The sequence below is a fragment of the Pecten maximus genome, chromosome 17, assembly GCF_902652985.1.
Source record: "Pecten maximus chromosome 17, xPecMax1.1, whole genome shotgun sequence".
In the NCBI taxonomy this organism is placed as follows: domain Eukaryota; kingdom Metazoa; phylum Mollusca; class Bivalvia; order Pectinida; family Pectinidae; genus Pecten; species Pecten maximus.
The window spans coordinates 22,906,442-22,922,865 of NC_047031.1; the positions used below are offsets into that span (position 1 = coordinate 22,906,442).

The 16,424-nt window shown below is 37.7% G+C and overlaps 1 protein-coding gene across 1 annotated transcript; it reads right to left on the reverse strand.

The window, feature by feature from the left end:
• Positions 1-3,078: 3,078 nt before the first annotated feature.
• On the reverse strand, positions 3,079-15,620 carry LOC117315721 (hepatic lectin-like). The gene is made up of 4 exons (XM_033870074.1): positions 15,480-15,620; positions 6,977-7,214; positions 5,260-5,448; positions 3,079-4,778 (listed from the first exon to the last, which is right to left on the reverse strand). The coding sequence occupies exons 2-4, from the start codon at positions 7,170-7,172 to the stop codon at positions 4,561-4,563; spliced, it is 603 nt and encodes a 200-aa protein (XP_033725965.1). The 5' UTR covers positions 7,173-7,214; positions 15,480-15,620; the 3' UTR covers positions 3,079-4,560.
• Positions 15,621-16,424: the final 804 nt, after the last annotated feature.

Consider the following 16,424-nt stretch of genomic DNA (forward strand, 5'->3'; position numbering starts at 1 on the left):
GAATTACCTTGACCTTCATGCAAGGTCACATTGGTCAAAAAGGCTGAAATCTTCAGACAACTTCTTCAACATAACCAAGAGACCCAGGGATTTGATATTGGACCTGTATCATGCTTTGGTGAAGGGCTACTAAGTTTGTTCAAATTAATAACCTTGACCCTCATTCAAGGTCATATGGGTCAAATGGCTAAAATCTTCAAATGACCTCTCAATAACCAGGAGGTCCAGTGACTTCATGTGGGGCCTGTAGCATTTTGGGGTAAATGGCTACCAAGTTTGTTCAAGGTCACAATGGTCAAATTTTTTTAACTGTTTCTTATCAATAACCAAGGGGCCCAGGGAGTTGACATTGGGCCTGTAGCATTATCGTCATCGTCATCGTCCACGTCGTCGTCACGAAAACCTGTAAGGTCACATCGTCCGTTATATGTTTTACGTCACTCGTGCCTTATTAGCCTCTTGCAAGTTTACAAAAAACTCTGATATTATCAACACTTAGAAACCTTATAAGTTTATACATGGAAGCAATTCGCCAGAAATGTGGATTTATGTATTTTAATCTCAGAATATGATATAAATGAGTTTATAAGCGTTCAGTAGACTGAAATAAAGATATTATATTTTAAATGTAGTGTTTAATCAACTAATATTGTCTAGGTTCATAGAGTTTATCCGTTTTACTGCATATCGGGAGAGTGAGCTTCATAAATGGAACACACTTGTCCGCGATCCATTGGTATCTTTAATGACACTGGAACATCCCTCATTCGATTTTATTGTAAAAACAACAATAAGCCATTCTTTCCCCGTGTATTCATCTCGCCATATTTACCGACGTCCTACTGACCCAAAACGCCTACCTATAATTTTAATTGTAGATCCTTCTTGAATCAGACCAATTTAAAGTCAACCTATCAAAAAAATGTCGCAATATGGAATATATTCGGTATATCGAAGGTAGAATTTTAAAGAGCTACCTCCATGTATATATTTTCCTTGTTCAATTCTGAGACTGATTGGAGAAGAAAATGTATGAAAGGCTGCAATTTTGAATTTTGACAGTTGAAGTTTGTATAGGTATTCAAATATACTTGTGCATTTCAGGTGCTCCTCTATCTTTCAGTGCGGAAATTTAATTTTTAAATTTTGTGAATACCGCATGAATTTTGAGAAAGATCCGATGAAATGCTTCTCGAGACAGCGATAAGAAACTTTAACTGGTAAACTCCAAGTAGTTACGCAAATTTAAATCCAACATAGCCGTCTATCGTCATTCAACACGGAAAACATTCGCGATCTTGTACAGAAAGGGTGATCAAAACTTAATAAAAAACTGCCTACGGCTAATAATTCCAGCTTTATCTCGAAAATGTGAAATCCGGATAGGTGATAAGAAACCATATTATATGTCTATAACCTAAAAAAACGACTTTGTTGTACTGCAAATAACTATTTGATAAGAACATTAGAACAAAATCACTTACTTGTCATTACATTTAACAAAACATTAATTAAAAAGGGACATTTTTTTTGTATTTCGTTCCTTTTTATTTTCAGAATATGTCGTGCCATACAGTCCGCCATTGTTGTAGGAGTTATCGCTCGTTACGCGCGATTTTCATTTTTTTTGTGATGGAATTTTGAGACTGGACCGAATGTCGGACAAGTTTCATAAGACGCCATTCATGAATGATTTATATATCATTTGATAAATTTTCATTGTTTGAAGGGTTAAGTTATTTATATAGGAATTGAATGGATATTATTTTTCATTTTCATGGCGGCTATGAATAGCAGTAGCTATCTATATATACAAATACATTTTTCATCAATTTTTTGTTAGATTGGTGTATGTTTAAGTGTCGTTTACCATAAAATAATACAAAACCAAATAATCATTCACCATTTTTATTTACAAAAGATAAGAATTGTAGGAGGGGGTTCCCTTGTCAGTTGTGAGACAAAGACTCGACTAACGCAGTGGCCGAGTGGTTAAGGTGTCCCGACAATTTATCACTAGCCCTCCACCTCTTGGTGGCGAGTTCGAAACCTTCGTGGGGCAGTTGCCAGGTACTGACTGTAGGCCGGTGGTTTTTCTCTGGGTACTCCGGCTTTCCTCCACCTCCAAAACCAGGCACGCCCTTAAATGCCACTGGCTGCTAATAGGACGAAAACCAAACCAAAGTTTAACTTTTAATAGCTATATACGAAAAGATGCCACAGTTAATGGAACAGCTGGTGATCCCGACAATGCACACTGTCCTTCCGCTTCGCAGTTTCCAGTAGTTTTTTCTTCTTTTTATTCTTAACAAACCTTAAATAACATCAAATGCAATCACTCGTGTTAAATTAGATCTTGAAAAAAACTCCAAATCGCCCTGATATAAATATATAGATTGTTTGGATTTTCATTGCGGCTATGAATAGCAGTAGCTATCTACATATCTTCCGAGGTGCGCTAATGCTATTTGGTTTGGTTTGGTTTATTTTGTTTAACGTCCTATTAACAGCTAAGGTCATTTAAGGACGGCCTCCCGTGCGTGCGACATGCATGTTTGTGGTGAGTGCTTATGTGTGTTTTGGGAGGCTGCAGTATTTTCGTGTTAAGTCTCCTTGTGATAGGCCGGAACTTTTGCCGATTTATAGTGCTACCTCACTGAAGCATACTGCCGAAGACACCCAGCAGCACACCCCACCCGGTCACATTATACTGACAACGGGCGAACCAGTCGTCCCACTCCTAATATGCTGAGCGCTAAGCAAGGAACAGCAACTACCATTTTTAAAGACTCTGGTATGTCTCGGCTAGGGGACAGGGCCCAAAGCCTTCCTCACAGGGGCGAACGCTCAACTAAAGGCCAAAAGTGAGGCATTGTCAAGGGAGACATTAGGAAGAAGAAAGTTGTTCAGAAAGAAGAGAAAAGATAAGATCCCAAATTTAGTCGCCTCTTACGATCATGCAATGGGGGCAGCAGGTACAATTCTTACGCCCTACCTGCAGGGCAGGCGCTAATGCTAAAAAGCACATTTGAAGACATTGAAAAATTAATAGTGTCAAAAAACGCGGGAGTCAGAAAATATAAGTATAATCAGTTTGATAACTTCTATATTCCATTGGCAGTCGAAAATATTTCATTACATTACATTACATTAAATAGAGAGTCGGGTAACAAATTGAACTATTGAACACCTGTGATGGTCGGAATTTAGTCCTACCTTTTCAAGCGTCTTAGTCACTCAAATGTCAACACTGCCAGCCGACAACAGACATGGCAATTCTAGTACGGGAAAGTCGAGATTTGTAGTCGTCAATGAAGACGAAATCGAAAGATTAGTGGAGACAGTAAACACACAAAAAGCGAAAAATGATAAACTATTCGATGCGAATTTTCAAAGACTCTCTGGAATATCGGGGGACGGATTTGGATACGATAATCAGCGAGGCCGCGTTGGCTTCAACGTTAAGAGATTTTTACGCTAAAGGTGTTTTAGATGTGTTTTGTGTTTTCTTCTGTCCCCTGAACGAGACATACCAGAGTCAATCGAATGGTACAGTTCCTGCTTAACACTTGGCATTTTTGAGAGCGGGACGACTGGTTCGCCCTTTGTCAGTATACAGTGACCGGGTGGGGTGTCCTTCTGGGTGCCTTCGGAAGTATGACTCAGTGGTTTAGCACTATAAAGTCTTCATCAGTTCCACGCTATAACAAGGCGACAAATACAAACATACTGCAACCTTCTTAAACGCACATATACACCACATGTATGCAACTCGCACACGGAGAGGCCTTCCTTAAATGACCATAGATGTAGATACAATTTAACAGCATACAAAATATGAAACCAAACCAATCTATCCACGAGGGCAAATTTAAAACTATAAAGTTTGTCATTCTTGCTCAGGAGTCAATTCTAATTTAGGCTGACGGGGTTAGGACGTGGGTGGCGACCTTTGGTCCGTCCGCTGTTTCTGAGGTAAATATTCTCTATAGCGTATGCCCTATTATCATCAATGCATAAATACTATTTTATGGAACAAAATAAACGATCGATAAATTTCACAAAGAACTTTCGTCGTCGCTTTTTAATTGCACTTACACTACTGCGAACAGAAAATATCAAATTGGACTCCAGCAGTAGGAAAATGGCTTGTGAAGAAGCCAAGAGGGACATTAGCAGCCCAGCCTTATTTCACTGCGTGTCCCCATCCACTAGAGTCATTGGGAGGGTAGGACTGGGATGATAGTCCATGACGTTCTTAACACCTAATTAAGATTGTTTTACTACAAAACAAACAGTATAGACATACTTCTCTGTATCTGTATTGGAAATATGTAGATTCGACAGGTGTATACCATGGAACAGAGGAGAGGAGACCAGTTTTCGGAGAAAGGTCCATGTATCAGGTGGTGGCGAGGATTCAAAGACGGTCAACCTAAACTTTTCCTGAATTAGTCTATAACTGATAAATATTTTGATCTCCCTAATAGTCACTTGTAAACGTACTCATGTGGATATGTGTTAAATGAAAATCAGTTGCTTCTTACTCGCAATACTTTTCTAATACTCCTGACAAACGAAGAATTCTTCAATCGAACAAGTCAAGTCATTCAAAGATGCCGAAGCTGGGTAAAGATTAACACATCTCTCTTTGTGACTACTCGGCTCATTAGGGTGCCATATGCTGCCGGTGTCGATTGAGACTCCGTTCACCCATTTGAAGTCGTTAGCAGCGCTCTCATCATAGTCGTATCCGCCAGTCCACCATCGACCCGCGGCTGAAATAATATATTTACTAATATAACATGTTTACTACTGGTCACGAGACTTAACCTATGACTCGGTACTTACGTCCGCATTTTAAAATGACTCTTATTTCACTAAGGACTATTATTTACATTGCATTGTAGGATATACATACTGTCAAACGCCAATATGATGTAATTTAAGGATAGACGTTTAATTTTAGTTATTTGACAAGAGGCACGTGTTAAGAAAATGTTCAAACTACTTTAAACCATAGAAGTAATTGTATAATCCAAAGTAGCCTTCACTAAAGGATACGTCATTTTTCTGCTTTGAAAGCTGTTCATCTTCGACCAGACATTTAAGTAAAATACCTGTCACTACCCAAAAATCAACAATAACTGATATTTAAGGACGGCCTCACCTCCGTGGAAACTGCACACCTGTTGAGGTAGGTTGGACCAAGACAAACAATTACAAAAAATAAATCCTGTTCATTGAAGTTATACTTACTTAGAAATGTGCTACTGTGCACACCGTTCTTGGATGCTTGTGTTTTCGTAATTGTATCGGCTATGAGGAGATGGGTTCCATCGTTTTTACAGACATCGGATGCCATGGTCCAAGTCTTTTTGATGGTGTACAGTCGCACGCACGTACCAAATGCGGGATCGTACGTATAATGCATTCGCCCACAGGACCCTGGAAAAATTACAATAAATTAACGAAAGTGTTTCATCCGTAGCAGTCAATACAGCATCGTGCGGAACATTCATTTATGCAATATGCCTTCCTTAGATGACCACAGCTGCTGATTGGACGTTCAACAATACAAACCCAAACAGGACTCTGCACTTGCTAAATACCTCTTGCATCCAATTAGTTTTAATGGGAGTGATGTCCTCGCAATGGCTGGTCATACCAGAACTGGTGTTTAGGTAAATCTTAGTTATTGTTTAACGTCAGCGGCTGTAGTCATTTAAGGACGGCCTCTCTGGTGTGAGGGATGCGTGCGTGTGAAGATTGTGTGTTTTGGGAGGCTGTGGTGTATTGGCCTCCTTGCGATGGTGCGAAACGACCACATCTGAGAATTACTAAGGTGATACTGAGCCTGGATGTCAGTGTGAGGGCAGATGAGTGTATCGTACCAATGTGTATTATTTAGTGTAGGTCATATGCCTTCTCGATTGTGAACCTATATATGTATTTTAACAATTCCAGGGAATTGGAATCTTGGTTTTGATTAAACACTATATAGAATGAGTTTTCAGTGTTGCGTTATTTCTTAACGGCTTTATTTCATAATTGATTCTAGGCATGCTTTGCCTGCTACTTCAAAGGGAACAATGACAGGTGCAAGAGGAAAGGCTGATATATCCCAATGGAAGTTGATTGGAGATGACAGACAGTGCCTACTCTCCAGGATACTGCATTCGTTTTCTTCAGGGTGTTAAGTGTGTCAGGGGTGATCTAAGAGACCAGAATGCTACTCTTATTTCCCCCTTGTTTCTTTTTCTTTCAGTGGTCTGTTTACCATTTTTTGCCCATCGACAACTAGGGTCATTTAGGGCCAAACAATTTACTCTCGTTTTGATTTTTTACGTTAAAATCAGATAAAATTTGTCAATTTGAAAATAATTCGTATTGTATATTCAGATCATTATGATAAAAAAGTTGGTTAAAAATGGTAAAATATATATATATACGAATATATTATGTGAACTTCGTGATATATTAACGTCAAATAGCATAAGGTAAAAGGCATCAAAGTCTATAGAATAGATCGATTTCTTTCAAGTAGCTAAATATTGTTTTCGAATCCACGGAACTGAAAAGGGTTTTCATATCCGGGACTCCAAAGTATTTATCACGAATGTGCTTGAAATCGGAACACTCTATTAAAAATGCTCCACTGTGAATTGAGCGTCACATGCATGACATACTGGAACGAATGAGTAGGATATGTGTGCCCAGTACGGAGCCGAGAGAGGACTATTTCCTCTCTACGATCCTTCCGACTTGGAGTGGATGTTTTAAGTTTCGGATGTACTTTATTAAGTTTGTTGCTCGTCTCGAGAGACCAGCGCTGCTGCCATTTACTCTGAATGGCAGTGCAAATTACAGGTTTGAAATCTGTATATGGTATGTCCTTTTTACCACTATTGCTGCAATGTAGTAAACCAATATATAAATAATTCACGGTTTTCATATTAAAATTCCAATAACTTACTCTTCCATAGGGAGGTACTACTTTGATAAACTTGTCCTAACAAATGATCCCCGTACCCTCGGCACTCCTTTGTGTTGTACGTATAGCTGAACGATGAACATTGCAAACTGCACAACTCGGCACAGTTGATAACACTATCGATCTTTGTAGTAAACAAGGCGTCAACACTGTAGATGACGTCACTCTCCGGATTCATCAATCTCCCAATACGACTGTACGGCGCAGCTAACAGATCCCACTGCAAGACAGCATTATACATGAAATTAGTATCGCAAAACATGTGTATCTGATAAGAGTGTCCGCCCCGTCCACCCCAAGGATCGAACCACCCTCATTTACTTAAAAGTATTCAAGAAATGATTGGTGTAACATAATTCACAGATTGATCTCATGGTTGCTATGGATTGGATGAATCGAGCTCATACGGGGTAGGAAAGACAGCTGACATGCGCTGTGACGCCATCGACAATGGCGTAACGTCATTATTTCATATGTAGCATAATCACGTCGCCAATTGATAGTCATCAATTTCGATGCATATTTTCATAATGGCGGAACGAAAGGAAATATTTAAGATTTAAAGAGTTGTATTCGGGCCAGAAGATCTACTTTGGTCTCTTCAATGTCGCCAAAATGGAAGACAGAAGAAAAGCCCCGATACTTCAGGGGGGCCTTCATTCATTAGTGTTCTATGATCCCGTGCGTGCGACATGCATGCGTGACCCTTGAACAGAACACTTCTACCAGACTGACAACGGGAGAACCACTCCCTAAAACTGCCCTTAGGAGTTAATTTAAGAATGGGTTCGTGTGTAGATTTCACGTCAATACTAAATGCTAGAAAGTACAATATGTCTGACGTTATTAGTCTTACGCACAGGTAGGACTTTTAGAAAGGAAATTCAGCCATAGACACCATATTAATATTACATATACCTGAATCGTTAAACTTATCTTCCGGCAAAATTTGCGCTCCATAATTTTAGTAGTTAGTAAGGTATAAATATTTAACGGCCGATCAACATAATGAAGTTCGTGAGGCTATAACGAAACAGCATTAAACAAACGAAACATGTAAATATATATTGGTACACTCTCATTAAGTTTATAATTAACAGTTGCCTCGGTTTATGAAATCTAGTGACACAGACCAACAGCTTTTAGATAATAATTAGAATGAATTCCTATAGAAATCAAACAAATCGGTCAAAAATGTGATTTCCCTATATAAACTATATATTAAAATTTACCCCCTCCCCAGCGACAAACTTGTGACCCCAGTGTCATGAACTTCATAAATTTAGTAAAGCACCATAAGACCCTTCCACCTATGAAGAGTATTTGATTTTACCTTATTTGGGTTTTGAGAAGAAGATTTTTGAAATTTCAGTCAATTTGACCTTTTTTAGCCCCGCCCATCAGCCCCTGGGGTCAGTCAGGGCCAACATGTGCATACCATCAGACTGCCTTCACAAGCTGATACTGTTAACCAAGTTAGAATGAATTCCAATAGAAATCAAACAAATTATAGTAAAAAATGTGATTTCCCTATATAAACTATAGTAAAGTTTACCCCTCCCCAGGGGCAAACTTGAGACCCCAGGGTCATGAAATTCACAATTTTAGTAAAGCACCTTAAGACCCTTCCAACTATAAAGAGTATTTGATTCCACCTTATTTCCGTCTTGAGAAGAAGATTTTTGAAATTTCAGTCAATTTGACCCTTTTTAGCGCTGCCCATCAGCCCCTGGGGGTCAGTCAGGGCCACCATGTGCATACCATCAGACTGTCTTTACAAGCTGATACTGTTAATCAAGTTAGAATGAATTCCAATAGAAATCAAACAAATTATAGTAAAAAAAGTGATTTCCCTATATAAACTATAGTAAAGTTTACCCCCTCCCCAGGGGACAAACTTGAGACCCCAGGGTCATGAAATTCACAATTTTAGTAAAGCACCTTAAGACCCTTCCAACTATAAAGAGTATTTGATTCCACCTTATTTCCGTCTTGAGAAGACGATTTTTGAAATTTCAGTCAATTTGACCCTTTTTAGCCCCGCCCATCAGCCCCTGGGGTCAGTCAGGGCCAACATGTGCATACCATCAAACTATCATCCCAAGCTGATAATGTTAGCCAAATTAGAATGAATTCCAATAGAAATAAAACAAATCATAGTAAAAAATGTGATTTCTCAATATAAACTAGTACAGTTTACCGCCGCCCCAGGGTCATGCAATTCACAATTTTGGTAAAGCACCTTCAGACCCTGTCATCTATGAAGTGTATTTGATTCCATCATATCTGAGAGTAGAGAAGAAGATTTGTGAAATTTCAGTCAATTTGGCCCTTTTTAGCCCCGCCCATCAGCCCCTGGGAGTCAGTCAGGGCCAACATGTCGTGCCATCAAACTCATCCCATGCTGACAATGTTTACCAAATTAGAATGAATTCCAATAGAAATAAAACAAATAAAAGTCAAAAATGTGATTTCCCTATATAAACTATAGTAAAGTTTACCCCCTCCCCAGGGGCAAACGTGAGTCCTCAGGGTCATGGAATTCACAATTTTAGTAAAGCACCTTAAGACCCTTCCAACTATAAAGAGTATTTGATTCCACCTTATTTCCGTCTTGAGAAGAAGATTTTTGAAATTTCAGTCAATTTGACCCTTTTTAGCGCTGCCCATCAGCCCCTGGGGGTCAGTCAGGGCCACCATGTGCATACCATCAGACTGTCTTTACAAGCTGATACTGTTAATCAAGTTAGAATGAATTCCAATAGAAATCAAACAAATTATAGTAAAAAAAGTGATTTCCCTATATAAACTATAGTAAAGTTTACCCCCTCCCCAGGGGCAAACTTGAGACCCCAGGGTCATGAAATTCACAATTTTAGTAGATCACCTTAAGACCCTTCCAACTATAAAGAGTATTTGATTCCACCTTATTTCCGTCTTGAGAAGACGATTTTTGAAATTTCAGTCAATTTGACCCTTTTTAGCCCCGCCCATCAGCCCCTGGGGTCAGTCAGGGCCAACATGTGCATACCATCAAACTATCATCCCAAGCTGATAATGTTAGCCAAATTAGAATGAATTCCAATAGAAATAAAACAAATCATAGTAAAAAATGTGATTTCTCAATATAAACTAGTACAGTTTACCCCCGCCCCAGGGTCATGCAATTCACAATTTTGGTAAAGCACCTTCAGACCCTGTCATCTATGAAGTGTATTTGATTCCATCATATCTGAGAGTAGAGAAGAAGATTTGTGAAATTTCAGTCAATTTGGCCCTTTTTAGCCCCGCCCATCAGCCCCTGGGAGTCAGGCAGGGCCAACATGTCGTGCCATCAAACTCATCCCATGCTGACAATGTTTACCAAATTAGAATGAATTCCAATAGAAATAAAACAAATAAAAGTCAAAAATGTGATTTCCCTATATAAACTATAGTAAAGTTTACCCCCTCTCCAGGGGCAAACGTGAGTCCTCAGGGTCATGGAATTTACAATTTTGGTAAAGCACCTTAAGACCCTGCCATCTATGAAGAGTGTTTGATTCCACCATATCTGAGAGTAGAGAAGAAGATTTTTGAAGTTTTAGTCAATTTTACCCTTTTTAGCCCTGTCCCTCAGGCCCCTGGGGTGTGGGGACCATATAATTTACAATTTTGGTTGACCTGTCGCCATAGAAGCTTCCTGCCAAATTTCATTGAATTTGGTTTAGGGGTTTTGGAGAAGAAGTCGAAAATGTAAATTGTTTACGGACGCACGACGTAAGACGACGGACAAAAGGGGATAAGAGTAGGTCACTTGAGACTTTGTCTCAGATAACCTAAAAAGGGGTTAAACGGTGAATGGTTCATTGCACACGATACATTTAGGGTGGCCTTCAGTACACAAGGACAACCTCGTCTAAGCGATTGTCTTTGTAGCAAGGGGACTATTTACTGACCAGTCCTCAAATGCCCCTGGCTGATGCGAGGACGTTAATATTATTTCCTTTCATTTTGCCAATGCAACAATAAAAATACTCACAAATGGTTTAAAATAAGTAAAATGAAATCTAATATGAGATGGTGGAAGTGAAAATGCAATTTTACAGCGTGATTTTCTTTTTCATTGCCATGTTTTCCGGTTTGTCCAGAAAACCAGCAAAATATAAGATGACAATTTGATGCAAGATGAAGTAAGGTTAGTATTTTTCGAATAGATATATTATCCAGATTTCTGTTGCTAAGACTCTGTAAGGACAATCAGAATAAATAATTGCTCTCATAACATTGCTAGTTTAAATGTGTTCGAGGTAAAGCAAGATAACATGGGCTACTGCAGAGAATATCAAAACTTTATATGTAAACCGGCAGCCCAAGGCTGTATTTGTTGTAACCGAAACTGTAGCTACCTTATGATCGTCCTTATACCATCAGTGTAGAATGATTGAGAGTCACTGTAGGTCCAAAAGGGATTAATGAAAGATATTCATTGTCAGGTATAATTGTCATTCAAAAGGAAAATGTAATGTTTGGTAACTTTAAAGACCATGAAGGAATTACGATTTCGCGATGCGATTGTGTCGACAGTAGCACGGTTAGGTTCTAAAAGAGAAGATATGCGTATTCCAAACGATGGAATACAGTTTGGCTTATTTTTAAACTTATCTTATAATTTGGAACGAATATAAAATAATAGGCAGGGTTTGATGGATTCGATTTAATTAAAGTGCGCATTGAAATGAAAATTTATTGCGACGATTATATAATGATGTCCTCTCTTGACTTTACGTAGAGACTCGTAGATAGTGTGGTTTTGAAGGCTCCAAGAACGAGTCGCAGACCCTGATGATGAACAGTATCTACTATTTTAAGGTACGATTTTCTAGCGAAACCATAGACAATTGAACCGTAGTTCAATTTTGATAAGATAAATGTTCAGTAAAGTCTTAACATAGCTTTCCTATCAACACTCAGTTAGTGTTAGAGGTGCAGTGGAATTATAACATAAAACATACCTGTTTTGCCAACGAGTTCGCTTGGTAAATGCTTTTTAGAATATAACGTTTAATTGTGATGTGTTTTCTTTCTGTGAACGCCCTTCTCACATGGTGTTATTTGGCTGTAGAGGACTCAAATTGTCGATGGGCGGTAATACAACCCAATATTAAACTACTGTAGCTCTTGATAGGAAGTTTGACAATACCCGAACAAACCTAACTCTGGTCTAGAGTGCCGTGTTGGAGTGGTACATAGAGTATGTGGCTCTGTTCTGCGTTAACGTATAGCGTGTCATCAATGGTTAAAGGGCGCCTTTATCGGGATAATCGGTCTCTATACACTTAACATCCGGTAGAGGGCATTTACCAAAGGATACGTTAATGATATCACATGTACTTAAATCATTTTACCTATGTTCTGGGAAAAATGTACTAAGGGTTCATTGATTGTATACAAGCATTCGCTTTTGTATGACGAATAGTTTTGTGATAGATCGATTACTGTTTAACGACACGTCGACAATTATTGTCATTTTGGGCCAATCAATTCTGAGCTTAAATTTAATTTAGTTTGTTTAAAAACCGGTGTCGAATTGCCATTTAAGTTCTTTCTGGGATGGTTCGTTGTGCTTTCTTCACTTTCGACAGAAATTCATGCTAACTTTAGTTTTTCATTTAGAAAATCGTTTCCATGTGTCCATGTCTGTTTATCTAAGAAATGTTGTAACTGCTGTTAAATTGTGTGCATATGTCTGGATATGTAGCAAATCAGAAAATCGTCTACAAAAACTGATCCCTCCCCATATGTTTGATTATACTGTTATTATGCTTTAGACCGACCAATGTCACTGACAGAATGCCCCCTTACAGAACACTCATCATTTGTGTAATAAGAAGCCTACTGGTACTTTTGCCTGACAATTAGCTCTTTCTGAAAGGTGGGGTCAACGCCTATGGAAGTTTAACATTAGCGTCGAACCCACTTCAATTTCTTTTATTTTTTCACCATATGTAGATAACAACAATGTTTGACTAGCTAAAAGTACTTTACCGGTTTTTAAATGTTACCAAATTAATTCTGTAGAAAGCATATATATATGTATGGGAAGTTGTTAAAGAAATATGAAATATAAACAGTGATTCAAGTTGACAAGATTGTATACATTCTAAATTTTGTGAAAATTTTGCATGTTAATCATATTAAATATAACACTTCAATTACTTCATGTATGTCAATGGTATCAAAATAACAGTATATTTATATACTGTAAACTGTTGTAATTGCGTTTCAAATTTACATAAGCCTGTGAGAATTAATTATCATTTTGTTGGGGTACCCCTTTCACTCAACTTAATATTATGCAGTAGGTCCACTACGACTATCAGAAGTAATAATGACCAATCATTTATGTGGTTATGATTAATTTTTATGCCTCTACAAATTGTGAAAATATGAAAAAAACTAAAGTGGTGGCCAAATGTTGACCCCACCTTTGGGAGATTACCTCGCAAATCGTAGTATCGTTTGCCTTTTCCATATCAAAAAACACCGTCACGCGGTGCTTCATTTTGAGAAAAGCTTATATATACTGTATACCTGGTAATTTTCGCCCCCGTTTAATTTTCGCCATTTTCGCCCTTTGATTAAAGGACGAATTTAAGATGACAGCGAAAATTTCAAGCTAAATTGAAGGATTTACAAGTCATCGTACTTAACGGATCCAAAACATACCCTCGTTCTTTTCAAGTGTGTTTTATTCTATACAATCACAAGCAACACGTGCTATATTGTTTTATTCCAATCTATGCATATGAAATAAAATCTAGATCTAAATCTAGATATAAATCTAGGCCTAGTAAATTTGCAATATCACGTTGAGTTAAATCGAGAATAAGGGCTAAGACAGCGTAATAGGTTTAGTATATTTGATTTTTAAGAATGCTATAAATACTAAGTGACGTTTAAAATCCAGTCATTTTTTAAATGATGGACACAAAATAGCATAAAATTCTTGCCATTGTGAAGATTTATTTTATGAGTTCACCGTCGCTTGTGGCTTCCATCGATGACATATGAACAAGAGAAAACACTGGTAAGTAATTAGTCACGGCACGATGAAATTACCACTCATCGTGTTTGCTTAAAATCGACCATGCATACCTGATACTTTTTGAATCAATATAGGCTAAAAGTAAATCAGAACACAGGTAAACGTTGTATATTTCACACCTGATTACATTTCACACCTCAGCCGTATATGCAAAGAAAAGAAAATGAGGAACTCAATAAATCCCGAGTGTTCAGAGTGCAATTGTATCGAAAATTCCGAACGGAATTTCCAATTGTAAACGAGGACATTTCTTAAAAGTAGTTTAGGGCAAAATTAAAACGTGGCGAATATCTTGTGTGTTGCTCAAGGGCGAAAATAACCTGGGGCGAAAAATACCTGGTATACAGTAGTATAACTAAGGCATCCTTGATGCTTCGTCTGTTCCCACAACAGTTCTGAATGGGGTTTTGGGGGAAAATATTAAAAGTAATGATAATGGTTAAATGTCCACAGTTATCAAATAGGTAAACTGGAATTAAAATGAATTAGATATATACATGTAATATATTTATGAATAAGAAAACGAAATAAATAGTGGTGGTTTCAGTCATGCCTGGATGTATCAGGTATAAACTAATCAAAAACCGAAGTTATACAAAAATGGAAAGACGCTTTATTCATTAAGGATACAATTACATGGAAAACTTTGCCATAGAACGCGTATATACTATTTATAAGTAAGAGAAGATAATCTGGTACGCTTGAATAAAAATGATTCAGAGATTATATGTAATAAAGACCTCAAATATTAATCAGCAGGAGAGTAATATAGTATCAGGAGCGAATATGCCCAATATGGAATATTATACTAATTTCATTTTTTATTTGTGTGTGAAAATGATGACGTAAAACTGACAGCAATGATGTAAATATATATCACGGACTATTATTGCAGAGAACAAAACTCCCAAACCAACAAAATGAAAGCAATATTCACGATTTTTAATAAAATTAATAAAAATACTCTAGCTTATTCATCGAATTATTCCCTTTATGTTATAATACGATGAACTTATTACTACTGACAGCTTTAAATCCGGTAAAGCTGTTTACAATTAAAATGTATATATTCATGTATACAGATATGTCTAGGATATTGTCTGTCGTGCATTGAAACTATGTAACATGGCAACATATGTACACCTTGGGAAATAAACTATAATAAAACCTACCCACGTATAAAGATATTTTGAGATTGTGCAATAGTGTATATTTTAACGGTCGACATTTTTGAAGATATTTGGTTTTCTTCACTAATGTCTCATGGTCAGTATATCTTGGAGAACGTTGAGAAGGGCATATTAAAGAAAAAATTAACGAGGTACCGACGTGTAGATATACTATTCTGCATTAGTAAAATATTTGGAAATTGTTTAGATATACAATCTGCAAATTTACCTGATGATGATGCAAGAACTATTACGCCAAACAAAATCGTGAAGCGGATATCGTTTCTCTTAATGACAGTCGTCACTCCTGTAGGCGCTGGTCTGTAAGACGATGATGCAGTGTTCTCCATCTCTACACCACAAGGGTTATACACAGACTGTGTATCTACTAATATATTAAAGACCTTAAAACGTTCATCCCAACACGATCAATGAGAAGCACACTTGACTCAACTAAATTGTCTTTATCTTACGTTGATGCAGTCACATATATGAATTATTAATTCTACAGTATAGCATCCATGTGAAGAGTTCGATATCTAGTCATACCTTGATGCACTCCCGATATTCTAATATCGGATGTCAACAAGGGCAAACAAAAAACATTGAACGGCAGATTAGACTACCCGTCGTTAAACAATGGACGCATTAGAAATTACTTAACCCTGTTTAAACGGATATTCCACATAAGATAAATACACAAAAAAACATCGAACGTCTCCACTTACTAAACACACAAACGTTCGTGTCACAACGACCCTGTCACAATAGACTGGAAAATCATAAGCCAAAGTGTGAGCTATTTGTGTAGATTTTGTGAACTTATGTTGAAATGTTTATAATTGACAAAAGGTCTGGCGAAGCTCATTGATACCCAGGCAGATATGATAACTAAACGACATTCACACTTACCCAATACTTCGCATCAATATATGACCCATAATCCAGCGACAGTTCAGTTTCGAACTTTCCGTTGCGCATCATTTAGCTGGTCTTATTTGAAGTTGCGGGGTGGGGGAGGGAGCGAGAGTTGTGTAACGTCAATTCTGCTTATCCACACCGCCCATAGGAATTTGATGAGTTGACAATAGTTTTAAAAGCTACAGAACAGCATGAAAATGTCCAGCTTGTGCATTGTTTGGTTTGGTTTGGTTTATTTTGTTTTACGTCCTAT